At 56.6% G+C, this 27,331-nt stretch overlaps 9 protein-coding genes across 9 annotated transcripts; 6 read left to right on the top strand and 3 right to left on the bottom strand.

Moving 5' to 3' along the window:
- Positions 1-15: 15 nt before the first annotated feature.
- On the top strand, positions 16-1,297 carry B0H64DRAFT_426179 (ceramidase; the record flags this gene model as incomplete). Its single annotated transcript, XM_062805720.1, has 4 exons — positions 16-418; positions 484-557; positions 639-1,179; positions 1,222-1,297. The coding sequence occupies exons 1-4, from the start codon at positions 339-341 to the stop codon at positions 1,295-1,297; spliced, it is 771 nt and encodes a 256-aa protein (XP_062657138.1). The 5' UTR covers positions 16-338.
- Positions 1,298-1,378: 81 nt separating this feature from the next.
- Positions 1,379-3,364, bottom strand: B0H64DRAFT_364372 (cytochrome P450). The gene is made up of 3 exons (XM_062801831.1): positions 3,075-3,364; positions 1,687-2,995; positions 1,379-1,614 (listed from the first exon to the last, which is right to left on the bottom strand). The coding sequence occupies exons 1-3, from the start codon at positions 3,165-3,167 to the stop codon at positions 1,448-1,450; spliced, it is 1,569 nt and encodes a 522-aa protein (XP_062657137.1). The 5' UTR covers positions 3,168-3,364; the 3' UTR covers positions 1,379-1,447.
- Positions 3,365-3,580: 216 nt separating this feature from the next.
- On the top strand, positions 3,581-7,445 carry B0H64DRAFT_217178 (tetratricopeptide repeat domain-containing protein). The gene is made up of 3 exons (XM_062799522.1): positions 3,581-4,333; positions 4,419-4,841; positions 4,903-7,445. Exons 1-3 carry the CDS (start codon positions 3,894-3,896, stop codon positions 7,379-7,381), a joined length of 3,342 nt encoding a protein of 1,113 aa, XP_062657136.1. The 5' UTR covers positions 3,581-3,893; the 3' UTR covers positions 7,382-7,445.
- Positions 7,446-8,197: 752 nt separating this feature from the next.
- B0H64DRAFT_217192 (uncharacterized protein) lies at positions 8,198-9,525 on the top strand. The gene is made up of 3 exons (XM_062799523.1): positions 8,198-8,378; positions 8,449-8,958; positions 9,047-9,525. The coding sequence occupies exons 1-3, from the start codon at positions 8,311-8,313 to the stop codon at positions 9,321-9,323; spliced, it is 855 nt and encodes a 284-aa protein (XP_062657135.1). The 5' UTR covers positions 8,198-8,310; the 3' UTR covers positions 9,324-9,525.
- Positions 9,526-11,386: 1,861 nt separating this feature from the next.
- B0H64DRAFT_419316 (uncharacterized protein) lies at positions 11,387-13,138 on the top strand (the record flags this gene model as incomplete). Its single annotated transcript, XM_062805371.1, has 4 exons — positions 11,387-11,898; positions 11,949-12,435; positions 12,556-12,964; positions 13,008-13,138. The coding sequence occupies 4 exons, from the start codon at positions 11,387-11,389 to the stop codon at positions 13,136-13,138; spliced, it is 1,539 nt and encodes a 512-aa protein (XP_062657134.1).
- A 3,745-nt stretch (positions 13,139-16,883) lies between these two features.
- Positions 16,884-19,052, bottom strand: B0H64DRAFT_405097 (uncharacterized protein). Its single transcript, XM_062804422.1, has 4 exons — positions 18,529-19,052; positions 17,990-18,454; positions 17,390-17,902; positions 16,884-17,294 (listed from the first exon to the last, which is right to left on the bottom strand). The coding sequence occupies exons 1-4, from the start codon at positions 18,909-18,911 to the stop codon at positions 17,159-17,161; spliced, it is 1,497 nt and encodes a 498-aa protein (XP_062657133.1). The 5' UTR covers positions 18,912-19,052; the 3' UTR covers positions 16,884-17,158.
- An 859-nt stretch (positions 19,053-19,911) lies between these two features.
- On the bottom strand, positions 19,912-21,141 carry B0H64DRAFT_217156 (glycoside hydrolase). Its single transcript, XM_062799521.1, has 2 exons — positions 20,507-21,141; positions 19,912-20,445 (listed from the first exon to the last, which is right to left on the bottom strand). Exons 1-2 carry the CDS (start codon positions 20,796-20,798, stop codon positions 20,078-20,080), a joined length of 660 nt encoding a protein of 219 aa, XP_062657132.1. The 5' UTR covers positions 20,799-21,141; the 3' UTR covers positions 19,912-20,077.
- Positions 21,142-23,585: 2,444 nt separating this feature from the next.
- Positions 23,586-25,271, top strand: B0H64DRAFT_477130 (putative arginase; the record flags this gene model as incomplete). The annotated part of the gene is made up of 2 exons (XM_062808186.1): positions 23,586-24,609; positions 24,750-25,271. 2 exons carry the CDS (start codon positions 23,586-23,588, stop codon positions 24,773-24,775), a joined length of 1,050 nt encoding a protein of 349 aa, XP_062657131.1. The 3' UTR covers positions 24,776-25,271.
- Positions 25,272-25,756: 485 nt separating this feature from the next.
- B0H64DRAFT_327501 (uncharacterized protein) lies at positions 25,757-26,591 on the top strand (the record flags this gene model as incomplete). The annotated part of the gene is made up of 3 exons (XM_062800781.1): positions 25,757-25,821; positions 25,907-26,000; positions 26,109-26,591. 3 exons carry the CDS (start codon positions 25,757-25,759, stop codon positions 26,589-26,591), a joined length of 642 nt encoding a protein of 213 aa, XP_062657130.1.
- Positions 26,592-27,331: the final 740 nt, after the last annotated feature.

The raw sequence follows: 27,331 nt of genomic DNA, 5'->3' as shown, positions 1-27,331 counted from the left end.
CACCTGGCATGGTGTGAGCCAGAAATAAGCAAATATATGGCTATATCAACAGACCATTGCTCCTCCTACATCCGTACTTGGGAGTGTGACGCAAGTCGAATCTACTCCCCCTTTCCTTTGGATTTCACGGGTAACGCTCCCTCAGCCTCCGTCTTGGGAAATTCGCAGACAGGGTTAGGGTCACTCCCTTGTCCTTCGCTTGCGCACCACCCCGGGCAGCAAGTCCGAAACATTCTTCCTCATCGCCCAACATCGCGTCTGTACGCGTCACTCTTTCCTCTGACGGCAAACGGGGCGAAGACTTTCTGCAACTTGACCCGGCTACTATACTACCCAAGATGGGTCACCACAATATTCAGTTTGCAGGCGACGCGTCCTCGAATAATGGCGCTTGGAGTCCCCCGACGAGTAGGGCGAAGTGAGCCTTGATTCCCGTTAATGAAATAATTCGAGAACTCGCCCTGACGACGAGGTGTGTTTTAGCTTTTGCGAAGAAGACTATGTCATCTCCTATTATCTCGCCGAATTTATCAATGCATTAACCAACATCGCCTATGGTATGTTTAGCCGCCCCTTACCCATTACTCCATCCTTTACACAACTCAATCAAATAACTCAAAATACTGACACGTACCCAGTCTACCTCGCCCTCGTGGCCATGTACCCACCAGGAGGCGGCCGCAGCCTCTTCCGCCCCAAGTACGACTTCATGTCCATCACCCTCTTCATCCTCGGCATCGGCTCCTTTCTCTTCCACGCCACCCTGCGCCAGACCCTCGAGTTCGTCGACGAGTTCTCCATGCTGGGCCTGACCTGGTCGATGCTGCAGGCGTCCCTCACCGCGCGCCAGTCGCCCAGGAAAGCCCGTTTTGTAACCATCGGCCTGGCCGCCGTCTATCTGTCGTTTTCGGCCTTTTATCTACAGTCGGCCAAGATTATCTACCAGGTTTTTGCTTTTGTTACCGCGCTTTTTGGCGTCTTGTTTAGGAGTCAGTACATGTTTCATTTCCTCCAACCGGCGTTCCCGGATGCGAAGCGGCGGGACTGGAACTGGCGGACTTGGAAAGCGCTTGGGATATGTGTTTTTGGGTATGTGCTGTGGAGTATCGATCTCGAGTACTGCGCCGAGCTGAGGAACATCCGGGAGCGGGTTGGGCTGCCGTGGGCGTGGCTTTTTGAGTTTCACGGCTGGTGGCATATCTTGACTGCTATTGGCGCCAGTATGTCTATGCAAGTCGCGAGGGAAGTGAACGAGGAGTTGGAGAGGGAGAGGGAGAGGGAGGGAAAGAAGGAATGAGGTGTGGCTGGCTGCTCAGCAGTCGGGGGGAAAAGCGAGGTCGGCATATCAGGAACATACCCAGCATTGTACGCTCACGTTCATATATAGATTTATCGTATTTAGCATTATGAATCTAGACATGGCGGATTTAGCCGCTTTCTCCCGTCATTACTTCAATGATACTACACATCCATCCGCGCTCGCTACCACCAACGTTAGCGACTGCCTCTCCTTGCCAATCTCGACCGGCACCGCGGTCGGTGGAAGGCCAAGTTTTGGGAAGACCTGGACGACACGCGCAACGGTGTAAGCCACTTCTTGGAGAGCGAATTCCTCTAAATCGAACGGCATTGAGCCAAGTCAGCCAGGTTATTCAAATCGTTCAGCGTCGAGCGGGTAGAACTTACGGCCCAAACACAGGCGGGGCCCGCCGTTAAAAGGGAGGTAGGCCCAGCCAACATCTTTCAACCTGTCTCCCTCCCACCGTTCGGGACGGAACTGGTGGGCGTCCTCGCCATAAATGTCCTTGCGCCGGTGCATGGCATACACGGAATACCCCACACCCTCCCCAGGCCTCACGAGAACTGGGGATTTTCCGTCGGGCCCGCCACCGACCGGGAGGGTGGTAAGTCTCACGGCTTCCCGCGAGTTCACGGGTACCGAGGGATAGAGGCGCAGGACTTCCTTGATGACAACGCCTAGGTACGGCATCCGTCTCAGGTCCTCCATTGTCGGCGGCGAGGCGTCCATTCCCAGGCCCGAGACTTGACCGATCTCTCGTCGCAACTTATCGAGCACTTGTTGGTGGCTGGCAAGGAGTCGAAAGGCCCACTGCAGGCAACAACCGGTAGTGTCGCGGCCTGCGAGTAGCAGGTTTAGGCACTGGTCCCGGATTACCTGCGGGTCGGTAGTCTGCTCAAGTAATGCCTCAACAAAGACATATTTATCGTGTTCGCCACCCTTGGCGTCTTCAGCTGCCCCCACGGTGGCCTGGCTGCGTGCTTTAGATGCCTCCAACGCCTTTGACACCGCGCCGTCGACAAAACGGTGACAAGTCGAACACGCATCACGGAATGTCTTGCCTCCCATGACCCAATAAAAGGGCCCTAAACGGCCACGGTGGGAGAGGTACTCCTGGGCGACATTGAACGCCTTGGCGAAGTCGGACTCCTGACCGGCGACCTGTCCCCAATCCGCTGCGTCGACTGAGTCACCAAAGAGCAGAAACATTGTCGTGTCAAATGTCAGTCTGAAGCATAAAGGCTGGAGATCAACCTGGCCATCCTCTGGGACCGCCGCGATGAGGTTCTCCACACATCTTTTGACCTGCTCAAAGTTCTGCAAACGATTAGATGCAAACTGTGGCCGGAGGAGTTGCCGTGAATGCTTCCAAGCCTCCCCGTCCTGTGTGAAGATGCCGCTGCCGAGCAGTGGCCGGAACGTGGGGGCTCGAAGGCCCAGGCTGTAGTCGGAGAAGTTGGTCGAGAGGACAGCCTCGATATTTTTGGGGTCGATGGTGTCCACACTGCGTGCGCCGAGTAGATTCTGTTCGAAAGTGGTACCCGATTCCTCGACAACATCTAGGAAGAACCGGAGTATCTGCATCTCCCTGGCATATCTAAACACCTTCACCAAGAGGTCCAACCCCAGAGGCCATTTGGCACTCCATGGTCGCAATGGTTGGCATCCATGTTTGAGCGCAAATTGATGTTCGGCCTGTTTTTAGGTTGGGCCATCGGGTCCCTCTTGTCAGTTTCTGCTTATCGTTCGGGGTAACTGCCCACTTGGTGCTCACCTGCCGTCGCTCCTGCCATTTCCACAAAGATCGAATCGAAACAAGAGCCACCACAGCCGCGCACCACTGATATAATCCACCTAACAGAGCCATCTCGAGGGGCTCGAGTGATGCCCGTGATTACGGAGTTTGTGGTGTTCGGTCAAATCGAGTCGTTCCCCCAGAAACGCAACCGCTGCAATTCTCAACACTATCCCATAAATTTACTTGGAGGCAAGCTTCACAACTTTTATGATCGGAGGTTAGGGCTGATTTAGAGTCCCAAACCAGCGCCAGGCTCCAGAGTTCCCGACTCAGCCTCAGCTTGCTGTGTAACCTCAGTGTTGCATCGTTGCGGGTTCGACCGGCCACCTGCGGCGCATGTCGTGGATTGTTGCCCACGTAACTCGAATGCTAATTGGCTAGTAGCATGCTTGAAGCTGAAAACAACGCCGTAATATGCGAAGAGACGGAGCGTGAGCGCGAATTCCCGCCAATCCCCCAATCCCATTTTCCCGCCTTTGGCCCCCAAGTCTCAGGTTAGGTAACAACCTTGGCTTAGCGAGCAGTGAGCAGTGGCTCGGCCAGAAAGCCACGGGCCGCCCCTCACTTCCCCTCAGGGATGTCCGAGGAGGCTCAAGGCTGCGTCGCAGGTACCGAGGGAATTTCCGGGCCCCGGCTCCCCGTCACTCAGGTCCTCGCTGACTCTCATGTACCTCAAACCCAGCTTCCCAGAAGTTCGCGGTCAACCGTCCCCCAACGGCCTCGAGGTTCTTGTGGCTTATCCGGTCAAGGCGGACCGCAAGCAAGAGTACGCCCAGTTTGGGCTCGTGAGCCGTCATGGCAGATCCCTTCTCCATCGTCGCGGGGGCCATTGGTGTGGCCGAAATCAGCTTCCGCCTCGTGCTTCATATTCATCAACTCCGACAGGATATCGATGGAATTGATAGTGAGCTGGAGAGCCTGGCCGAAGAGCTCGATAGCTTAAGGGAGCTGTGTGATGCAGTCCAGTCAACCTTCGCTGCTAAAACACGAGACGCATCCCCGGGGTTATGGAAGCACCTTGGGAGAGCCCTTGAAAACTGTCGCGGCGTCCTGACGAAGCTGGATGAGGTGGTATCGAAGATCGAAAGGCCATCGAGTTCATTAGCACCAGGCAAGATCAACAACATGATGATGGCCCTCAGAAAGAAGCTGCGGGAAGGAGACTTACGCAACTGCCGAACGCACCTAGCGACATACCAGAAAGCGCTGCAGCTGGTATTGAGTACCGTCACCTTGTAAGGAATCCTTCCGTCACCCTCTACCATGAACCCCTAACTTGAGCCATTGTCTAACGCTGACGCGCCGCTCGTTAATAACCAGCCAATGTGTGAGCGACTCTCACACCTACAACATGCGCTCCTTCACAGATATTTCCAACGAGTTTCAAGACTTGGGTCAGAGCCTCGAGTACCAGATTACAAATCTTCGGCACACAGCCAAATCAACAGACAGCTCTCATTACGACCAGGCAGCCGTGTCCGCCCTTGAGGAATTGCGAGAGTCGGTGACGTCGGCTGCCCTCGCGATCCAGTCTGCCTCCACCAACCATCACTTCGACATACCTCAGTCGGTTAGCAGCATATTCACGGGCAGGGAAATCCTTCTCCAAGAACTTCAACGGCTATTTGTTCCCCGGCCCGGCATGATGCGGGACGAGATGCAGCGGCGTTTCATCATCCATGGCGTGGGGGGGTCCGGCAAGACGCAGTTCTGCTGCAAGTTTGCCCAAGACAATCGAGACAGGTGCGTTCGCGTTGCCTTGACGTCGCATTTCTAGTACATGAAGCTGATAGCCCGAGCTCAGCTTTTGGGGTGTCTTTTGGATTGATGCCAGCACTCGCGAACGGGCAAAGCACACCCTCGCTGCCATCGCCGAGACCGCTGGCCTTGACAAGAACGAAAATGCTGCGCTACACTGGCTGTCGAATCTCGAGCACAGATGGCTGCTCATCATTGATAATGTCGACGACGAAGATGCCCCTTTAGAAAGCTATTTCCCCAAAGGTAACAGGGGCAACATCCTAGTCACGACGCGAAACCCGGCGTGCAAGATACACGGGAATGTTGGGCCTGGCTTTTACGACTTTCGCGGGCTTGACCTCCCCGAAGCTACGCGGCTTCTTCTCAAGGCTTCGGGCAACCCTGATCCCTGGGACCCAAGCTGCGAGGCGCTGGCCTCGACGATTACCAAGGCGCTGGGCTTCCTGGCCCTGGCCATCATTCATGCCGGGGCAGCCATCAGGGACCAGCTTTGCAACCTGCACAATTACCTGGATTACTACGGCCGGAGCCGGCAAAGAATTCGCAATGCAACGCTCACTGAGAAGGGGACGGCAGCCGAGTCGGCAGTTTTCGCCACCTGGGAGATATGCTACGAACGCCTAGAGCACAAGGGCACTGGGGCCGCAGCTGACGCACTAGAACTCCTCAACGTCCTCGCCTTCCTACACTGGGAGGCTATTTCACCCGATATCTTTACGCGTGCTCTGCAGAATCCGGTTTTGGAAGCAGGCCAAGAAGAAGATACGCCAGAGGGGGAACCGGGCGGCTTGCTGTCAAAAATCATTGCGTTCCTTCTGGGCCTGAAGAGCAGGACACCACCACTATTACCAAACGTCCTTCGCAACACTTCACCACAGGGCGGCATCGAAGAATGCGAGGACCGTGTCCGACTCGCCCTCAAGCAGCTGGCTCACATGTCCTTAATCATCCGCAACGACCACAACGATACATACTACATGCATCCCATCGTCCATACATGGGCGCGGGAAAGACCCAGGATGAGGCTAGGGGAACAGGCTCTGTGGGCCGACGTCACGGGGAGATTACTGGCGTCGTCAATCCTCCTTCCTCCCTTGGGCTCTTCTGCCGCCGACGAGAAGTACCATATCGGTCTCCTCCCGCACATCGAACACGTCCAGGAATGCCGGAGGGTTGCCGCTGGCAACATATCTAGCGCCCGGGGGCGCAAGCCCGCCCACGACTGGTTCACAAAATTACTGCCAACGCTGGGCCCTGACAGAGACCGATTGCTCATGTACGCCAAATTCAGCCTGGTGTATGCCAAGTGTGGCCGTTGGGCCAGCGCAGAAAGGCTGATGAAGGAGGTGTCAGAAACACTGCGCCACTATCTCGGGCTCCAAAACAAACGGACCAGGCAAGCCACGCTCTTCCTCGCCACGGTGTATTGGAACATGGGGCGCGCCACAGATGCCGCTTTACTGCAAGTCTCGGTGCTTGAGGCATGCAAGGGACACCTGGGGTCATCTCACACCGACACGCTGCGGGCAATGAGTGAGCTGGGACGCACACGCTGGCAACAGGGCGAGTACACCGCCGCCCTAGCTCTCCAAAAGCCGGTTCTGCACGAGCTGAGTCTGCGCCTGCCCGAAGACCACCCGGATTTGTTAGAAGCGATGGACAACCTGGGCATGACGATGCAGAAATTCTGGGAGACGCACCACTTCGAGGAGGCGTTCCGGCTCCACTCCCTCGCCGCGGAGGGCATGTCCCGGGTCCACGGGCCGGACCACGAGCGGACGCTACTCGCCAAAGAAAGCCTCTGCCGGGTAGCCGTCCAGCTAGGCGGGCCACGAATGAAACCCGCCCTCGACACCATGTCAGACGTCCTCGAAGTCCGCCGCGCGCGGCTCGGCAAGGAGCACCCCTACACGCTGCTGGCCATGGTCAACCTGGCGATCGTGCTGAGCGCGTCGGGCCACACGGGCGAAGCGCTCGACCTGATCCGGTGGGGCCTGCCCATCGCCGACCGCAACCTCGGCCGCGACCACATCGGCACCCTGTTCGGCCGCCACACGCTCGCGTGCATCCTCGCCCAGGTCGGCCGCTACGCCGAGGCCGAGGACCTGCTCGTGCTCGTCACCGAGAGCCAGAAGCGCATGGGCTCCCACCGCGGCAACTACCACCCGGACCGTCTTGGTGCGCTGATCGAGCTGGCCCGCTGCCAGTACATGCTCGGCAAGGTCGATGCTGCTATTGCGGTTTGTGATGAGGCTATTCAGGGGTTTGATATCATTAGTGTCGAACCGCATCCGCTTGCACTTGGGCTGCGGACGGCCCGCGCGGGCATGTTGAAGTTGGAGAGTGAGAGGTCGAATCTTGTTCTTGGCACTTTTAGACCGGAGGAGCATGATATTACCTTTCCGTTTGTTTTGTTTAAGGTTTCTGGGGATGCGGAAAAGAGGTCCTACCCGGCGATGGTGAGTTATGGTTCGGATGAGGACGTGGAGCGAGATGGATACCCAGTGGATTTAATGTCATGATATAATTAGAGCGGAGGTTATTCGTAAGCATGGAAGAACTGTACACAATAAGCTAATTACATGGATGATGGAACTAACTAATTTATCCAATCGATCGCCGACCCGTGTGCTTGGTAGGCGAGGTTGATCAACGGGTATAGGCGAAATATTCCGTCTTCCGTCCAGAACTGACTGCGGTAGCCGCCGAATTCGGCAACCCGGTGCCGCCATTTTCGTGTGTCGAGACAGTGCGGTATGCGCTCATTTTCAATGGCCAAACTGTGGCCGTCCCAGCAAAAGCACTATCAATGATAGCTCTCTGTCGACACATTCGTCGGAAATCGCGCCCAGAGGGCCGTGGGGCGCGGTGGCGTTAATAAGGGGGAGGCGAACAGGGGAAGTCCTCACCGGATCAGTGCCCCGAGAGTGGTGCTTTTGGAAATTGGGATTTTGCGCCCCGCAGTTTTGGACCTTTTGTGAGGATTCGTTGGATGCCGATCTCGCGATGATATCGATCTGGTCGATCGCTGAAATGAATAAGACTCGATGGCAAAATTGACTACTTCCGTGGGATTTGCAAGTTGCCGATGGTATTTTTGCTCTTTCCCGAAACAAACTGGAGCTGGACCCCACGTTGCCAAATGGATCATCACCCAGCGGCAGCGCTCCAACCTCTTTGTCGGGTGTAGGCCGAAGGTGGAGGCGGCGTCATCACCACCATGACGACGACCATTAATATCTCGAGCCCCGACCCCGCCGTCTCGGCACAAACCAAGCAACCAGCGGCCCTAGCCCTCACAATCGGCTTCCCAGCACTTTCGGCAATCGCCGTTTCGTTGCGGCTGTACACACGACTCGGCATCATCAAGCGGACCGGGCCTGACGACTGGTTTATTGTCGTTGCATTGGTACTTATAGCATCATGACCGCTTCTGTGTGCTCGCCTGGCTATGACATTGGGGCTGATATTAGTCCTCACAGTTCCTAGCGATTGGTGCATCTATCGCGATCGCGTTAGGTATCTAGATTCAACCTGTTAGGCCCTTGGGGAACCAAAGATGGAAAAGGTGCTAATGGTGGCTCTCTAGAGACATACTGGGGTATGGGGCTTCATTCGTGGTTGGTGACTCCAGATATGCTGCGGCAGCAGATGAAGGTACGCCCTCCTCTCTCCACCTTTGTGTAAACATTATGGCTATAGCTTTGGCAAACCATCTACAGGCGCTGTATGCTTCCATCATCACCTACAACGTCGCAAACAATGTCGTCAAGATGTCCTTTGCTCTCCAGTACCGACGTATCTTCGGCAGCAGCAGCCCGACCGCCGACCAGGTGTGCCGCTGGTTCTTCTTCTTCCTCCTGGTCTGGACTCCCACGCTGGCCACGTTGATGGGCCTTGCCTGCCTCCCGCTCGCTTCCATCGTGCCCAGCATGGCCGGGAAGTGCCTCAACGCAGTGCCAGTGTGGTACACGTCGACGGTGTTGAACATTGCCACCGACTTCCTCATCTTTTCTGTCCCGCTGCCTTACGTATACAAATTATCAATGCCCACCAAGGAGAAAATCCTCGTCCTTGGCATCTTCTCTCTGGGGTTCTTGTACGTGTCCCCAACCTGTCCAACTCTGCTCCGTCGAGGTGCCCCATGTCCAGTCGTCGCCTCTAACCATCAGACCCAACGCCATTAGCACCTGGACCATTTCCGTCGTTCGCCTATTCTACCTCGGTGCTGTCCTCGCCTCCACGGACCCGACCTGGGACAACGTCGAGCTGACGCTCTGGTCCGTGGCCGAGCTCAACTGCGGCATACTCTGCGCCTGTCTCCAGACCCTGCGGCCGCTCTTGTCCAAGTTCAGGCTGTGCGCGCCATATTCCGGTTCTGATAACCGCCGCTGTGTGCGCCGACCGTTGAGGGACAGGATCTTTCTGGAGTCGGGGCCGTTTTACTACGAGGGAGTTAGCTAAGCGGCGAGGTGAGCAGAGTGTACGGTACTTGACTGTGCACAATTCGCGGTACCTCCCGGTTCGCGATTGCCTTGTTGACCAAGTTACGTGGCCATACCCCCGACCCAAGCCGCCGTTTTGTTTTTCGCGGTCTTCGGGACAGCTGAAGAATCCGCATGGGGGGGTTGATCTTCGAGGGGCCCAGGGCTGCAACAAAGCACGCCGCACAACCTCACGCGGCAGGCGAACTCCGATGGGATGGGTGGAGACGCTGATATCGGGACGAAGCATAGGTTATCACGCTAGGCTGAAACCGCGGCCGGCCACAGAGATGTTCCGGTTATTGAAAGCACGTCGGAGATGGGAACCACCCGCCATTTAATATATTTGCTAGTGCTGGCGCCATTGCCAATGGCGGAAGAGCCTAGCTACTGCACGAGCTGTTTCCAGAGCGCAAGGCCATTGGACTGGGGCAACAACGATGATGGGTCATGGCAAGCCATTCTTGGGAACTTTGGGAGGAAACAGTTGAAGGTGATGAGGAAGGATCGCGTACACGGTACATGGATAATATGGAAACTCTAGTCAGCCTCCGTGATACAATGCTGGAACTCACGATTGGCGTCTCATATAAATAATCAGGGTCGTCTAGCCACCGTATCAGTATAGCTCCCATCTTCACCGTGAACTTAAAAATCTTACCTGGTACAGGGGGGGCGTCTAAGAACTGTGGTTGCGGCCCGGGAAAAAAGAAGTTGGGAAAGTAACTCGAGGGAAACATCAAGTCATCAACATGCGACTTCCCTCGACAAGCTGCAATTTCAGGCAGCCACTCATTTGATTGAAGCGTTTATTATCCGTTTTAAAACGACCTATTAATCCCTTTGGAAATAGACCTGTTCAATGTTTGAATCGCAAACGCTAGGCCCAAACGCTATTGAGTTGGTGACTTGAGGCTTGTCTGGAACAAGGTCCTCCTACAGCCAGCGGCTAGTTTAACTCACCCGACGAGCTATATTGCGTTCATCAACCCCCAATCCTCCCCCTTGCGCACAACTTGACTTATACATAACAACGCTGCAGGGAAACTACCAAAAGAGCCCTAACCCTCAGCAAGTAAAATATCGTGGTCCGCCTGCCATTGCCGGACTTGGCAGGCTCGGCGCATCGCTCGCCCGAAATTTTGCTCAAGACCGTTCGTGTTTTTGGACCGGGGCCGCCTCTGTGATTACCTTAATGAATAACAATAGATTCGCCGGCGACGGAGGGTACAGGGCGTCGTCATCGCCCGAAACATGTTTCCCGAGAACAGCAACAGTCGGACCCGTCCTTGCCTCACTCCTGGCAAACCCAAAATTCTTGCACGTACATGATACCTTCCTTCGCTGCGGTTTCAGGGCAAGGCCACACTCCTCGTCATTGGGCGCGCGCCAACTTCGCAAGGTTGCAATCGTCTCTTATCGCTTCTCGCCTCGGGCCCTCGCTCCTCATTTCCCTTGGCTAGCGCCACGTCGTCAGGTCGATTTCGGCGATTTTCGAGGGCAGTCACTCGAACAGGGCGCCTACGATGTCGCTGATTGGTAGCTGGCGAGCCGGCGCGCTGCAAACCTTGCCTTGTGGCATCCTTCCAGAGCCTTTGCTGGGTCCGCTAACACCGGCCTAACCCGTCCCGCAGTAGCTGAACGATGCGTGTTGACTTGGTGTCGTGGGAGCGTGGCTTTTCGTCCTCTTAACGAGATACCCCTTGGATCTTGAAGGAGAGATGTCCGCATGGCCGCACATCATTTCGCCGCCATCACCGTCGTCATTCCTATGCACTGCTGCCAGTGTAGTTGCTCCAGATTCGCCAACATCGAAAAAACGAGGAAATAACCGCCCAAGCCCATGTCTGCCGCCAAACAACTGCGGCTCCTCATCGGAGTTTGTTTCGTCACCTGCGTTGCCGCAGACGACGGAGATGATTTTTCTAACAACTTATTCTCCGACCTGGCCCCGTAAGTGTCGCGGTTTGTCTGTGTGCGCGGTCCTGTCGCTGATGTTACCCTGCGCCCAGTCTCCTGGCGTTGTTTGGAGAGAGGGTCACCATGCAGTTCATGAGCCAATCTACGGGCTGGTTTGACAATATCGTTCTGGCAATGGCACCGCTGGGTATCATCACTACCATCGTCGGGGCTATCAGAGTCGGGGGCCCCTCGTGGCTCAAAGCCCTCATTGGAAGAGCAAGGGAGAGCCGTGCTGTTGTCGAGGCTGAACTGATGTCTTCCACGTCGCATGAGGTGTGCGAGCTTTGGAACGGGCAGCAGGTTGTCAGGGTAATGGGGAAAGGACCAATTCGGGAGTTCATTATCCTGCTGCCCGAGGACGAGCCAGCCAACCGAGGGATGATGCAACGTCTTAGAGAATGGTTTGCTCAGCCAGCAGAAGGGAGAGACGACTCGCTCGGCGATCTGTCAGGAGCCAAACAAGAGATCACCAAGGTGATATTGAAAGAAGACGAGAAACAAGTGCATCTTCAGGAACGAAGTAAGTCAACCTGCCCACCGTTTATCGCTCTAATCATCTTACCTTCCCATCAGAACCCACCATTCGAGAACGCGTTTTTGGCGAGCGTTTTCGGCAACCTAAAAACGCCGAGGCTGGAGAAAGTCTCTCCGACCGTTCGGTCTTCGTTCTTCGGAACACAGCCGCCCAAGCACCGAACCTCACTCTCAATGTTCACAACCAGCTTAGCAGAGGAGAGCTCTACGTGGTTGCATTGTTTGGTATCATTCTCCAGCTTGGGGTTCTTGCCTACTCTACTTGCATCACTTATTTACCCGCGTTCACGCTCCTCAAGGATGGAAATCCCGTCGCCCGCTACGCCTATCCCTGTACCGCCGTTGGCACGCTGCTCCTGGTAGTTGGCGTACTCGTTTGTTCTCACGTTGTCGAGAACAGCACGGAGGAAGCGACCTACTTTCCAGGGCCTTCGAAAAAGGCTCGCGTTATCTGGCTGCAAAGATCTGGCACCGTCAGCGACCAGGCCTTTGAGTCCTTCGCCATCTTCCCTCAGGAAGCGCAGGTCCTAGTCAGGACGTCCCAGCGCGCACCAGAGCCGGGCCAACGGGAGACCTCGAAAAAGGACTCGGCCAATGTAAGTCGGCAGTCCCTGAACGAGACCAAGGGCCAATCTCGACCAGCCTCTGAGGACGGTCGGTCGACACAACCGAGCAGCACAGTCGAGCAGACTCGGGCATTCCCCAGTGTTTTAGAGCCTGTTTCCGGGTACTTGACGTCTGAGAATGTCAAAACTGTCGGCGGCACGGGTATCGGTATCTGCGGCTTCATCGTGCAGTTTACCGGTCTGCGCGGCATGCACTGGTCAGCCTCGGTTGCGCAGCTTGGTGCCACTGTCCTCATGACCATCCTCAGGGCGTGGGTCCGCCGGGACCTCGCTGAACTCCCAAGGGCCCTCCCGATCGTTTCTAGGCATGAGCTAGATTGGCTGGCAATGACCTTTGGGGGGAAACCCGCGAAAGCGCCTTGGCGACAGCCGCCTGGGGACGACGGAAAGTGGGATAAAGATTGTAGGCCTTGGGCGGATGACGAGGGTTGGGACTGGAAAACCATCGCAATTCAAGATCCAGCGGAACTTGAGGAGCTGCAACCGTACCTCAAGGAAAGTTGTGATTCCCAGTCGAGGGCGGGCAGGGTAATGAAAATCAGGAGGGATCTCGGCAAGCTCGCGGACTGGCATGGGCCTGCGTCCGCCGAGGCCATTATGCTCGCCAGGGCAATCGAGATCGCAATGGACGCTCTCCTTGGTAACCTCTCCGGGAACTTCACGTGGCCTGTGAAAGTCGGCGATGAGGAGATTCATTTCCGGTTGGATCGCGAGGATCGTGAGACCAAGGGTTGGAGAACATACGCAGATGAAATCGAAGCCGCTTTATCGCTGTGGCTCTACTCCGTCGAGAACAAAGAACGACGTCCGGCTGGGGATGGAAACACGGCAGTCGATGATGACAAATGGTTGCGATCGAAAGAGACATCGGCGAAACCCAGCCTGCGGTTGATCGGCTCGTTCACGCAAGCTCTCCATCAAGATCTCCGCTGGTGGATGCCAGAAGCTGCCGTTAATAGAGTGGTCAGAGCGGAACAAACGTCGACAGGCCATGCCAACACGGTAAAATTGCAGGCCCATAGAGTTGTCGGATTTGTGGCCGGCTCGAGCTCTCAGTCTACTGGACAAGCGGAGCAGGTCCGATATACGCTGCAGCCGTTTGGAGAACAGTCCAGCAAGCGTGCTCCCAGCCAAGGGGCCGACACTGCGAATGCCCTGCTCGCCGTCGAATCGTACAGCCCCTTGGCGACATTATTCGCCCAGCACATGTTTTCCTCCTTTATGTGGGCTGCAGCGAAGAAGATGGAAGACAAGGACCAAATGGCTAGCAAGGTGGAAGTACGTCCCACAGACACGGACGGAGTGAACCCTGATACAACTTGGAAATCATTCACATTGCACAATAACCAGCTTTCCGCAATGGCCCAGGCCATCCAAAGTACTGGGCTCGGAACTTTGGAAGAAGTCTACATGTGCATCATTCCACCACTGAGTACAGAGAACAAGCTACCACGGCCTAGTTCCATCATCGACTGGACACGAACGCATGCGGAGCGGCACGAGAGGCGAGGGCAGTGGAAGGAGGCCGGCGATGCATACATGTGGCTTTTTCGAACCACAAGGTCCACCCAAGGCCAGGGCAGCATCGCTATCAAAGCCACCGCCCTATTAATGGAATTTCTGGTGGCAGTCACGGACGCTGTCAAGCTAAGGAAGGCTCAGAAGTTCGAGGAAAGAGCCATTGAAGAACTGGACCGGCTCAAGTCGAATCTCCTCAGCGAGCTAAGGTCGCACACCCTTGACGAGCCGGATACCGCACGTTCCATTTCTGTCTTGGCCTCGTTGATGTGGTTATTTCAAGAGCAGCGTCGCCCTTGGGGATGTCCCTTCGCCCAAGCACTCGAGCCTCCAGAGGATAAAGATGTGGTTCTCAGGTTCAAATACCTGCATCGCAGAGCAGCTCAAGGCAAAGGCTTTTGGGATATGCGTTCATGGATGCTGGAGAATGGTGTCAATACAAGTGAGAAAGATATTCTGGACTGGACTCCTCTCCACTACGCGGTCACGAGTTCCCTCGAAGTTTCGGAAACCATGCTAGGATGCCGAGTTGACGTCAACGCACGAGATATTCGTGGACGGACACCACTGCACTATGCGTGCCTGCACAACAACAACACGGCCGTGGAAAGTTTCCTGCGAGAAGGAGCAGAGATCAACAGACAGGATATGGACGGACGAGCGCCGATACACCACGCGGCAGAGCAAGGCCATAGTCCCGTAATACAATCGCTGATCGAGGCGGGGGCAGACCTCAACCTCGCAGATGCCTTGGGATATACACCACTCTTCTGGGCTGCATACAACGGGCACAGAGACTCGGTCGATCATCTTCGGAAAGGTTCAAATATAACATTGCGCGACTACAACGGCCGGGTTGTGTTACACCTAGCGGTGATGGGTGAATCGAATGTTGGGGAAAGGAAAGAGGCAGTTGGATTACTCGTCAAACAGGGAGCTCTTATCGAGGCGAGGGACAGGTTCGGTCGGACACCCCTGCACTATGCCGCGCAGAGCGGTCGCGAAAGTATCGTCCAGCTGCTACTCGAGAATGGCGCAGCGATCGAGGCGGGGGACCAAGATAGGAAGACAGCACTTCACCATGCCGTAGAAAGCGGCTACGAGGCTATCGTCCGCCTACTACTCGAGAACGGCGCAACGGCGAAGGGGGACAACATATTCAAAACGACACCACTACACTCCGCCGCGAAGAGCGGCTACGATGCTATCGTCCGGCTTCTACTCGAGAACGGTGCAGCAATCGAGGCGAAGGGTGGTCCTCGGAGCCGGACACCTTTATACTATGCCGTGAAGAGCGGTAGCGAGGATACCGTCCGCCTGCTACTCGAGAATGGCGCATTGATCCAAGCAAGGGATAAGTCCGGTGAGACACCCATGCACTACGCCGCGGCGAACGGTCATGGGAATATCATCCGGTTACTACTCGAGAATGGTGCAGCAATCGGGGTAGGGAACAGTTCTGGCGCCACAGCACTACACTCGGCTGCGTTGCACGGCCGTAAGGCCGTTATCCAGCTCTTGCTCGGGAACGGCGCGGCGGTCGACGCGAGGGACCATTATAACCGGACACCGCTACACTTCGCCGTGTTCGCCAGCCGCAAGAGTAGCAGTTACAAGGATATCGTCCAGCTACTGCTCGAGAACGGCCCAAGTACAATGATGGAGACGAGAGACAATTTGGGCAACACAGCGCTATACCATGCCGCCGAGAACGGCTGCGAGGATATCGTTCGGCTACTTCTCGAGAAGGGCGCACCGATCAAGGGAAGGGATGGGTCTGGCAGGACGGCCCTGCACGCTGCCGCGGGGAGCGGCTGTGAGGATACCGTCCGGCTACTACTCGACAACGGCCTGGGTACGATGATGGAGGCGAAGGACGATTTGGGCCAGATAGCGCTACACTCTGCCGCGGACAGAGGCTACGAGGATATTGCCCGGCTACTCCTCGAGAACGGCCCGGGTGCTATGATCGAGGCGAGGGATGATTTGGGCCAGACACCGCGGTCCTTAGCCGCGAAGGGGGGCCACGAGGGTATTAGCGACTTGTTCCAAGTGATCAATCCGGTACGTCACGTCTTATTTCGTCGTATCTCTTATTTCTTCATCATGGCGTGTTATTCGAAGGGTTAAGGAGGTCTTGCTAATATATATTCTAGGAAGTCCAACGAGATGACGGGGTGGCAAGCAATGATGAGAATGCCGTGTTAGGGAGCAATGATGAAGATGTCGGTTTTGAGTTTTTGACGAGGACTTCATGGAGGAACTAATATAATCCGTCGTCGAGAACGCTTCGATGGGTTTCGGTGATAATTACTCTACCAAATAACCCAAGATAATCAAGAGCAGCTCGGGCCAAGTTTACCTAATCATTGGGGGCGGTATTATGTTAATCTGTTGAACATTTTGCCAAACTGCCTCACCATGCCGTCTAGCGGTCAGCATGAGATTCGTGTTACAGTCTAGAAGTCCTCTTTAAAACAATCCACTCTACCCCAAATCCCAAAGTGAAACCCCCTTGCGCGATGCTCGTTCTAGTCAACCTCGGATGTCTAGTGACGATCCAACTCAGCTACTACGCGTTGCACGTTGCGAAGACGTAAGCAAACGCGTTTAGTTGGCTAGGAATAAAATTTGAACGCTTTGATAGAACCTATCGTAGAGCTGATCCCAGGATGGTTCTACCTCGAGCGTTTTAACAGTTTTCTCGCTCTTCTGCGTGAGCGAGAACGAGGAATGTACGGGAAGAGATTCTGGCGGCCGAGTGGGATAAGCAGAAAAAAAAGAGCGGCTTTATGGTGGCCTATGCTTTGGAAGACTGGACAGCCATGGACTGGTTCGCCAACCGGTACATCAACTTGCGGGTCTATGGAGGAAAAGACGACCTGACGGAGCGTGCCATGGCTTATGTCAAGGATGACCCCGCGCGTCAAGCTTTGGTCGAGTAGAAAGTCCGCGACTGGGACTCCTACATCGTCGAGTTGGAACAACTCAACAACACACTCGATAACCCGCAAGACCAGGAAACGACAAAGGTCACCGAGGAGTAGCCATCCACGTCTGAAAATGGCCAGGTAGGAGATGCATATTGAAGTCATCGTCAGTGATGTATGCAGGCCCATCCCCCTCGGGCTTCTACCCCTTATCCCTTATTCCTTCCCACCCTGTGGGCCGACTTTCACCACGTAACGTCCGAGATAGGAGCAACCCACGTATATCCCGGGTCAGTGGTCATACACCGCGATACCCCATCAACCGTCTCGCACTCGAGCGTAGTGTTGACCGCCGTGGTGGTTACGCCGTTGAATTTGACCCTGCAATCACCTCGTTAGCAGAGACTCTTTCACAATATGGAAGTACCCGGGAGAGAAGAGCAACCAAAACAAGAAAAACCAGAAAAAACACTCACGGATGCTCCCGATCCAAATCCGTACACGCCCAATCCGCCCGCAACACCAACCCGCCCCCCTCCCCCTCATACCTAAAACTGCACTGATAAGGCCACAACGGCAGCCCATTCCCCCCATCCGCCCCAATCTCACACTGATACCACCCCTCCTCCTCCCCACCCTCCACCACCTCCCCCTGATAAACCGGAATCGGATACTGAAACCCCACATCCCCCGCCGCCAAAATAATCTCAAACGACACTTCCCCCCCATCCACGCGGAACGCGCTGAACTGCCAGGCCGGGTCGAAGATGGACGTGAGCGTGCAGCCGTCGCCGCGCGGCGGGGTGGCCGCCCACCCGGGCGCCGGGTCCTCGAGCGCGTAGGGGCGGAGCGTGGTGGTGGTGCCGGGGGTGCCGGGGAGGGGGACGGCCGAGGCGGTGGTGCAGTAGGTGTTGGTTTGGTTGTGTGTGCCGAGGCGGGTGGTGCAGTCGAGGGGCAGGGCGGAGGTGCCGGTGGCGGTGATTTGGAGGCTGTTGATGGGGGGAAAGGGGGTGGTGGTTAGCTTGGGTTGCGGGGGTTGGTTGGGGGGTTATTGGGGGAGGGGGGGATTTACTTACGGCTTGGCGGCGTCGATGTCGTCGCAGAACCAGGTCTGGTTGAGCGTGAAGGTGGATGTGGCCGGGTCGAAGGAGCCCTGGGTGACGATGGGGTACTGGCCGACTGAGGAGGACTGGAATTCGTAGCCGGCACAGACCAGATGGGCGAGGTCGGGCTGCTCGCCGAAGGAACCCCCCGGCATGCAGCTTGCTTGGTAGCCGTTGGCCGGGTTGGTGACGAGCACGTTGAAGTTGCGGAACCCGACCGTGCCCTCGCCCGCGGCCGGCTCATCGGTGTAGTGGATGGCCGACAGCGTCCAGGATGGTGTCTCGGATCGGGAGCTGCATCCGTCTGAGTCGTGCCCCGTGGGCCCGTCGGGATAGACGGGGGTGATGGAGACCGGCTCGGAGAGAGACCCCCTGATGAGCAGTGGTGAGGTGTAGTCCGCCGCAGCCGAGTTGTTTCCGGCTGCTGTAAAGGTCAAGCTAGTGCTGGTTAGTGCCGTGAACTGATTGCCTAAATAGGTACGGTACCCTCATGGCTCGAGGGAACGGCTTACCTTTTCTCTCGGTCGCTGCAGGTCCATGACTGCTTTAGGTGGAACGACGTCGTCGGGACTTCGCTAATCTCAACCGAAACCTCGAGCGTGTCGTTTGACGACGGCGTCCCCTCGATGGAGCAGGCATTCAAACCGGTCTTCGTCGTCTCGCAAGCCAGGTCTGCCGTGTAATTCGTGGCGCGGTTCCAGACATTGAACGAGATAACACCTTCGGCACGCTTGACGTCTTGGACAAACCAGCTCGGGATTGCGAATGACTTTGCGGTGCATGCAGAGTCATCCGAGGGAGCCTGTGCCGAGACAAGTACGGCTGCCGAAGCAGCAGCGCAAAGGAGACGCATGGCCATGACGTTGGAGTAGCAGGTGAGATCTCCGCACCACATGCATCGACCTACCCCAACAACGGGAACGGGTAGGAGGCTCTTAAGTAGCAAATCTACGGAATGCTTCTAGAACCCAGCTCCCGCGGGATCGCATCCTGTGCTACCCTCGGTGAGGAGTAGCCGTGAGGAGAAAAGCCTTCACCCCTGACTGCCCGCCCGCGGCAATTAACCAGCAGCGGTTGCGCAACGTGGTTTTGTAAATAGCCAGATGAAAACGGGCATTTGGAGAGATTGATCGGCGCACGATGGAAGAATGAAGTAGCCATAAGTCAACTGCCGGCAGGGCTGCGTGGGAGTATCGTACATTGCGCGGCTACTTTTCGCGCCCCGGCCAATAGGAGAAAGCCGGATCACCGGCGGGAGGCTTGTTTTACTTGCCGAAATGATGTAGCCGCGAAATAACGGGACAAACTCACCCAAGGGTTTGACTGGGGTTCCTGTGTGCGGTAATTATGACGGTAGGCATTCAAGTCCTGACCAGTATACCGTGACCCGGGAGATATAGATAGCGCCTATCCCTTCAACCTAACACTCGAGTCTTGTTGGAAGCATAAGTAGTCTCCCTTCCCAGCCAGCGTCATCATTCAAATTGGTCCAACGTAATTGGTTTGATTGACCGTTGAATCATGATGTAGAAATAGTACGGCTCTTGTGGGCAGGTTTAACATGCCTCGGTCACCTCGGTCGACAGTGACGAGAAGCCTGAGAGCGTCTTGCTATTAATTAACTTGAATCCAGAAACAACGTCATGAATTCAAAAGTTCGTTCGGTAGCTGTATCTGAAAAGTTCGAGAAGGTCGGAGTGTTTCATATGACTACCTAGGTACCGTAATAAGGCCATGCTGGAGGTCTATGTCTTGGGCAGTATATGTATCCCCATTCCTCCTTACAGTGCTATATAGTATTACCAGTGGGCATCAGCTCGATCACTAGTCCGAGTCGATCAATACGATCTTCCGGTATTCACGATACAGTCAAGCTACGTCCAGGGGCACAAGAGTAAAGAAGCATGTGTCAGGTTCCTTGAATGTATGTACACGATATTTCCCCCCGCGAATTGAAATTTGAGGGCCCGACGGCCTGCAGGTCTGGGTCCAAGGCGGCAGTCGAATAGCCCACGACTGTCAGATGACCCGCACCGCCTCTCTCTGATCGGCGAAAGCCCCTTAGGACGCGGACCTGACCTCGATGTTGGCAGATCCAGAGCTCTGGTAGCCCTCGCTGGCCATGATCATGTAGTTCCACTGGCCGAGGTTGAGGTTGCCCTGTTTCTTCCACTCGTCGAAATGCTTGCCGGTGTCGATGGTGCCGCCGACGCGCTTCTCGCGACGGACCGACCAGTACTGGTCAAAGGTCGACGTGCCCTCGATCGACGGCTGGTTGACGCGGCGGGTCTTGTAGATGTCGTAGGTGCCGCCGTCGTCCTCGATCGTTCCGAGCCTCGACGTGCCGGACGACGGGTTGTAGGTGCCGAACGCCTCGACGATGTAGTACTCGACGAGCGGGTTGGTGGTCCAGCCGTAGAGGGCCAGGTCTGCACAGCCATGTTAGTTTCGCCTTGGAGCGGAATCCCGCCGGGGAGGGGTTGGACATACAGCTGTTCACGTTGTAGTTGTTCCAGGTTCCGTTGTAGGCAACCTTGCGCGGCGGGCCCGGGTTCCAGCCCTTGCCGCCAACCCAGTTGTTGACGTTGTTCCACGAGACGCTGTACGATCCACGGGGTCCGTTGTTGTAGTCAACCGATCCGCGACCGTCGGTCCAGAAAGAGTAGAAGTACCCGTCGTGGGTTCCGGTGCCGGGCTGGATGCCACGCTTGAGGGCCTCAAGCGGGCTGGCCGTGGCGACCGAGGCGGCAAGAGCCGTGAGGAGAAGAGTGAACGAGACCATGACGAAGCGTCCGAGCAAAAGCTGCTACTAGTTATGCTGTTGTCTTGTGAGTGCTGCTGGAGGATCGGCTGTCGATCATGCCGGTCTTCTCCTGCCCCTTTATAGTATTTCCCCAGTCTCGGTCCCAACATGGACCATAATTAGGACGCCTACCACATTGGGGACCAGGCCGTGGTCTGATAGGATCGGCTTGTCTCCGCCCTGCACCCCGCATCTTCATTGCCGTGGCTGCAGTTTGAGAACACCCGTTTATGGTACCAAGGATCGTCGAGATTAAGGACGGTTTTACCCCAGATTTTTCCATAAAGCGCCAAGATCTGCACCTTTTTCTCCGAGATCAGCCGGTAGAGACCGCACTCGAGCCGCCTCTCTCGACATAGAAAACCCCTATATCATTGGAGCGGGAAGTTTAGAAACCCGGGTCAAGGAGGTGACTGGATAGACCGCATAGATCACGAGCTTTCGAGGTGTTGTGTTTATTCCCTGCTTCAGCTAGAAGACGCCAAATTAACCAACATTTCGCCATCTCTCGAGGAGGTTGCACTATCTACCAGACTATCATTAGCAACGATCGACGCGCCGCTGCAATATCGTCTCCGCTCGCGTGCGTGAAGAGGCAAGGATATTGAGCGGTTTATCTCGAGCGTGCGGCGGAGAAGGGATAAAAAAGGAACGGGGTCCAGTCATTCATGTGGGCGCTTGCCCGGGCGGCGGGTTATTTGACCTAAGATCGGCGTTTGTGCTACCCTGTTCGGCCCTGGAGCTCTGGAAGCCGGGTTTTTCTCCATTCCAGTAACCGGGACTTGTCCGTCCCGAGCTCCATCTGCCACCACGCACGACGTACTCAACCGGCGGAGAAGGCATGCTGGCTGCCGACCGGCCGGTATTGCCACGGATGTGGCAGGCGACCCGGAAGGAGGGTAGGCGGGAGCATAGAGTGATCACTGATGGGGGAGAAAGAAACGACGAGTCGACATGTCTGAATAAAACCATGCTCCAAGTTACCGCCGAGACACTGGTACTGCTAGACAGCCACTCGATGACCATGAGAAGGTTACTGCGGGCCGTCGGCTTTACCCCTTGTTTCAGGGCCGTCCCTCCGAACCTCTCGACAAATCTAGAAGGATACCTCGGGAGTGTTGTACCCCGAGGAAACAAGGGTGCCGGCAAACAGGCGGGGACACGCCCAGAATGGTGAAATCAAGAACGGGTTCATCCTGTCCTTGGTGGTGTGCCCCCGCGCCACGGACAAGATTCGAATCGGGTTTTCTTGCTGACGCCCGAACCATGTTTACCCGGCCACGTCACGCCATCAGGGTGATATCTCACTACCTCCAGGGGTGGAAGAAATCGCTGATAGGTTGCGGGCCCGAAATTCGAACACCTCTACGCCGCCCACACTTGGCCATGGCCAAGCTTTAAGCTATCCCATAGCCCGGGTCATGTGAGTATGTAATAGTGCCAGTAATGAGTCGCGGGCTTCTAGTCCTACCAGTTCGCCATGGGCTTGACCGGCTCCTGTATGTTCTTGTTCAATAACCACCGCCCCCAAGTCTGTGCTCCTCACACAGATACACGCTTTGCTTGAATTGCTTTAAGTTAGTGTTGCAGTTGGGCGGCCGGTCTCCACCTTAACAAGCGTTCGTTTTGGGTCGTATGGCGCAAGAGGTAGCAATGTTGTACGGCCGTGCCCTGTGCGCCGGCTCTCAGCCACCCCATAACCCCGTCATGCTGCCCAACTGCCTCCACCTCGAGCAGCCACACACACACCCCGCTGGGGACGGCTGTCGCGGGTATACTGGTTAGATAACCTGTAGCCGATCCAACGAGCGTTCACTTTGGGTTGCAGGGCGCGAGAACCGCAGCCTAGGCACCGCCATCCCCTACCGCACCTACTCACAGCCAGTCCCTTTCCCTTATGCCCTTCCACACAGTCCACGGGCACGCCCCGTAGCCGACCGTTCTCCCACCCCCCTTACACTGCTCACACGTCCTCGACTCGCCCTCACCACCACCGGGAGCCCCTCCCTTTCCCCTTACGTCCCCCGCCTCCGCTCGCGTTCCCACTCTTAGAATTCCGCACCGTCCTGGCGCCCACAAAGGCTGGCTTGGTGTGTTGGAGGGGGAGGTGATGTTGGTGCCGGCGCGGCGGTAGCCGGGGGGCTTTCATGTTTGGGGAAGGGGGGGGGGGGGGGGGGGGGGGGGGAATGCGGCGTTTGCAGGCGTGGCGAGGCGGCGGTGAGGGCGTGTTAGTAGGCGTTGACGCGCTAGGAGAGGACTAGGAGGTTGCGCATGTCGAGATAGACGAGGACGGTGTCGAAAAGCTTAGGGGTGGAGAGGACCTCGCCGCGGTGAAGGGTCCTTAAGTTCATTGTCTGAGTTGCCGGCTTTGGCCACTGTCCCGGTTCCAGTTTGATATTCTAATTCGTTTGTCTTAGTATTGAATATGGGAACCGTGGTTATTTCAATCAGGATGCTTGTGAGCCCCCAGAGACTAGTTCCAGAATGTTGCCTCGCGAGCCAAGGGGGTCGGAGCGGCACCCTGCCGGCAGGCAACGCCGCAACTGGAACTCAGTGTCAGCACCGGGGATTGTTCAACTGCCTCCAAATTCTCCGCGGTTTTGACTCCTCATTGAGTCATCCCCGACAAGAGCCTCACAACGCCAAGACGACTGTCATGGGGTAAACTCCCCGCTCGTGTGATCATCTCACACCCCCCAAGCAACAATTCTGTAACTGGTCACCTTACAGGGTAATCTACCGATCCCCAAGACGCCCAAGCTCACCATGCCTTCCCAAATCCTCACTTCCTTCACCGTCATCACGGTCCCCTACCACGTCGGCCTCCGCGCCAGCCCCATCCACCGCAGCCGGGTCAGCGAAGGGCCCGACTACCTCAAATCAGCGGGTCTCATATCCCTCCTCCACAGCCAACCAAACATGCCCGTCCACGAACTCGAGATCCCACCCGTGCAGGACGACTTCGAGGGCGAGATCGGGCGCACATTCGAACTAATCCGACGAGTCTCCCTCGCCGTCACCGCCGCGCGCAACGCGGGCTCCTTCCCCGTCGTGCTGGCGGGCAACTGCTGCATCAGCGTGGGCGTGGCGGCCGGGCTGTGGGGGTCGGAGGCGCTGCGCGGGGCGCCGGCCGACGCGCTCGGGTGCGCGTGGTTCGACGCCCACGACGACTACAACGTGCCCGATTCCGTGGTTAGTGGCTACTTTGATAGTCAGGGCATCGCGATGATGGCGGGCGAGTGCTGGCGCGCGTTGGTGGGTTCCGTGCCGGGCTTTCGGCCGTGGTTGCTGCGCAGGGTTGTGCACTGCGGCATGCGCGATGTGAATGAGATGGAGAGGGCGCGCGTGGAGGGCTCTGATATGGGTGTTGTTTGGGGCGATGCGGTGGAGAGGGTTGACTTTGCAGCTGGTATGCGTAAGGAGCTGGGCGAGCGGTTTGCTGAGGGCGGTGATACGGCGATGCTGGTTCACCTTGACGTGGATGTCATGGACGCTACCCTGGGCAAGGCAAACCCGTTTGGGTGTCCGGGCGGGCTGTTCGAGGAGGACATCACGGGGTGCATGGCGGCCATCTCGGAGCGAACGATCCCAATGGCTTTCACTATCGCTTCGTTCGACCCTTTGTGTGACGGGGACGAATCGGCCCAACGGCTTGCAAAGCTTGCTATCAAGGCGGTTGGGGGGGGTGCTGGACGGTTTGAGGCACCGGGGTTTATTACAGTCGAGCCAGTAGTGATCTCCATGACTCGGCTTCCGGAGCTTCATTTTGACTTCAATGGGAGTGAAACATGTCAGTGGACGCCCGACGTTGCCGAAACTGAATTGGGAAAATACTGTGGACGCACTCCTCCAAATGGCTACCTGAATGGTAATCTGTCGACAGGTCGGGCAGGTGCGACTTGACGAGGGAACACTGAAAAACCCCAACAGTCCAGGGTTACACGAACCAAAAATGACGGAACCCAAAATGCACTCACTCCCCTTGATCAGTTTTGACGCGCGAGGGCCGTAAGAAATGAAGTCATTATGCCTTCTCTTGCTCATTTCTTGTGATGCCACCTCAACAGCTCTGCACGGAGATTTGGATCATCTCAAGGATGCCACCATAAAGCGACCGTGTGGCCCCCGCGACAACCGCATTTTAGCGGCTGATCTTGGTCGTTCTGATGGGGGCAAGGGCGGGCATGCACGGTTGCGTTGTCCCGAGAATGACGGAAGGCGGGTGTTCCCCCTTGTTTGGTGCTGTCTTGGGTGCCCTGGAGGTCTGCCCTGTCACTGCTGTGTGCCCTGTGTGCCCGGTGCCGTCGGACCGAGTCAGCAGGGAGGGGCTGCATCAAAACGCATCAAGACGCATCCGAAGGGGGAAAAGCAGGGCAACCTGAAATGGACCCTTGACAAACTTTCGAGTGCGTTTGTTGTGTGACTCGGCCTCTCGAGGTCTCCTGGGTTTCGAGGGCGCCTGTTTTAGTCACATTGCCGCAACCCGTGCCGAAGGGAGCCGTCAGCCGTCGGGCTTTGGGGCCAACCGAGATCTGGAAGGCGCATCGCACATTGCCATGCCATGCTCCCGTCTGCAGCCCCTGACGAGCAGGAGACCATCCCTGGATTGGCCAAGGCGTTCCCCAGGCGCGTCAGGAGGCCCCGCAGTTCGTGCAGCTCATGCGGCGCCCGCACTGTGGCGCTAACGATTTTGGACCGCCAGCCCGCCGATAACCAAGCCATTTCTTTGATTAATTAGCACTTGATCAAGGCCATCTCCCCCGAACCCACCTTGACTTGAGCCTTGCTCCCAAGTTGCTCCTGCAATTCACAACTTTCTCGCAACGCACCGACGCACAGCTCTTAACTACAGATTACTCGCAAATCTATCTACCCCAGCATACTAGTAGCACATAATTTCTACCATGTCCAACGCCGCCGCAACCGGAGCAGGAGCCATGACCGTGTCCGACGAGGAGATGGACCGGGAGTGGAAGTCCAACAACGCCCGCCGCCCGCAATCGTGCGTCGCGCCCCCTTCTATTCCGTCTGAAGAGAGAAACGCGCGAAACGCGACAAAACGCTAACCTCCATCGCAACTTTTGCAGCACCGTCGCCCAGATGTTCTCGCAGGAGCTGATGGATATTTTCCGCATCGACAACAGCGTCGCAGACCTCGACGAGAAGGTAGACAAGCGGTCAGTTACCCGCCGAAGCACCACAAAAACCCCGCCGACAAGTCGCCAACCGCGACGCCACACCCGAAACCTCGCAAACAATTGCTGATCTATTCCGCCGCCCTGCAGGAAGCAACAAATCAACACCCAAGCATCCGAGCTCGAGGCCCTCGAGGCCCGCATCCGTGAGATGGAGATGAGGCTAAAGGGACAAGCCAGCCCCAACGCCGCTGGCAGCAGCGCAAAGACCAGCAGCGCCCCGCCAGCCCCCCAGCAGCAAAAGCACGCCGGCAGCCGCCCCGGCACCGCCCGGCAGGGCCAGCCCGCCGTTCCGGGAGCACTCCCGCCCACCCCCGCGGGAAGCGAAGGTGAATTTGCGCCTTCCGTCCCCCCTCCCTCCCGAACCGCCCCCCAGCCGCCAGGAACGCAAGCGAAGACGCACCTTGGCGCATCGAGCACCAGCCCCGGCGCGCGCCTCACGTCCGCCTCGCGAGCAAACGAGCTACCTGCAGCGGGGGGCGACGCGGACTCTGTCACGTCCCTGTCCGAGAGCGCGAGTTTTGCTGACTATGTAATTGTCCCCGAGCCAGACGGCGATCGCGAGCGGGGTGCTTAGGCACCGATGAAACTTGACCCTGACCGGCCCCTCGGGCTACACCACCGGAGGCTGGGATTCCTCCAACATTCACCGATACTGCGGCGAGACGAGTACGACACACGACGACTTCTATACCCACTTACTTTAGACCTTCTTAATTCCTGCCGCTCAACCCGCCAATTCCCAGTCCGCGCTCCCATCTCAACACCCCCCGGATTCGCGGCTAAATGGGAAGCGCTGCCAGACAGCGTGTCCTCTGGGATATTTCCCGTCCGCGGTTGTGCTGCACCCTACTTCCGACTTCCAACTGCAATTTTGTGTTCCTTCGGTATTATCCAGGGAAGGGTTTGTGCATGGCGTCTGTTTAGTTTTCCACTGGGCGACGGGTTGGTGGGACGATTGGAGAGGGCTACATGCTACGAGGAGGACCCCAGAAGCCCGGCGCACCAGTGTCGTTTTGCTGGAGCGTCCATCTGTACATACACATACATCATGCCATATGGCGGATTTCGGAACCAGCTAGCAAATCCATTTTGCATACATCACGCACCATCTTCCAGTGTGTCTCAACCCACCTTGCACGTGAAGGATAGGGCCAACGGCCAAACCACGCTTATTATGCCGTTATCAGCCGGCATACACCACGCGTGGGATGGACCCCTGACATGAGAGGATCACGGGAATCACGAGCATCAAACGTGACCAGCAACGCCACTAAGATCCGTTTAGTTCCCTTCCTCCCGCCCATGGGACCAGAG

The sequence above is a fragment of the Chaetomium fimeti genome (assembly GCF_033439085.1).
Source record: "Chaetomium fimeti strain CBS 168.71 chromosome Unknown B0H64scaffold_6, whole genome shotgun sequence".
NCBI classification, from domain to species: Eukaryota; Fungi; Ascomycota; class Sordariomycetes; order Sordariales; family Chaetomiaceae; genus Chaetomium; species Chaetomium fimeti.
This window is presented reverse-complemented; position numbering and strand designations above follow the sequence as displayed.

Coding starts and splice junctions, on each gene's coding strand:
- B0H64DRAFT_405097 (XM_062804422.1), bottom strand. CDS start 18,911: ATGTGGTGCGGAGATCTCACCTGCTACTCCAACGTCATGGCCATGCGT. Junction 18,455..18,528: donor TGCAGCGACCGAGAGAAAAG/GTAAGCCGTTCC, acceptor AACCAGCACTAG/CTTGACCTTTACAGCAGCCG. Junction 17,295..17,389: donor GATTTGGATCGGGAGCATCC/GTGAGTGTTTTT, acceptor AGGTGATTGCAG/GGTCAAATTCAACGGCGTAA.
- B0H64DRAFT_364372 (XM_062801831.1), bottom strand. CDS start 3,167: ATGGCTCTGTTAGGTGGATTATATCAGTGGTGCGCGGCTGTGGTGGCT. Junction 2,996..3,074: donor AATGGCAGGAGCGACGGCAG/GTGAGCACCAAG, acceptor ACCTAAAAACAG/GCCGAACATCAATTTGCGCT. Junction 1,615..1,686: donor GCCCCGCCTGTGTTTGGGCC/GTAAGTTCTACC, acceptor CGTTCGATTTAG/AGGAATTCGCTCTCCAAGAA.
- B0H64DRAFT_217192 (XM_062799523.1), top strand. CDS start 8,311: ATGACATTGGGGCTGATATTAGTCCTCACAGTTCCTAGCGATTGGTGC. Junction 8,379..8,448: donor ATCTATCGCGATCGCGTTAG/GTATCTAGATTC, acceptor GTGGCTCTCTAG/AGACATACTGGGGTATGGGG. Junction 8,959..9,046: donor ATCTTCTCTCTGGGGTTCTT/GTACGTGTCCCC, acceptor CAACGCCATTAG/CACCTGGACCATTTCCGTCG.
- B0H64DRAFT_217178 (XM_062799522.1), top strand. CDS start 3,894: ATGGCAGATCCCTTCTCCATCGTCGCGGGGGCCATTGGTGTGGCCGAA. Junction 4,334..4,418: donor GTATTGAGTACCGTCACCTT/GTAAGGAATCCT, acceptor GTTAATAACCAG/CCAATGTGTGAGCGACTCTC. Junction 4,842..4,902: donor GCCCAAGACAATCGAGACAG/GTGCGTTCGCGT, acceptor GCCCGAGCTCAG/CTTTTGGGGTGTCTTTTGGA.
- B0H64DRAFT_217156 (XM_062799521.1), bottom strand. CDS start 20,798: ATGGTCTCGTTCACTCTTCTCCTCACGGCTCTTGCCGCCTCGGTCGCC. Junction 20,446..20,506: donor CAACTACAACGTGAACAGCT/GTATGTCCAACC, acceptor ATGGCTGTGCAG/ACCTGGCCCTCTACGGCTGG.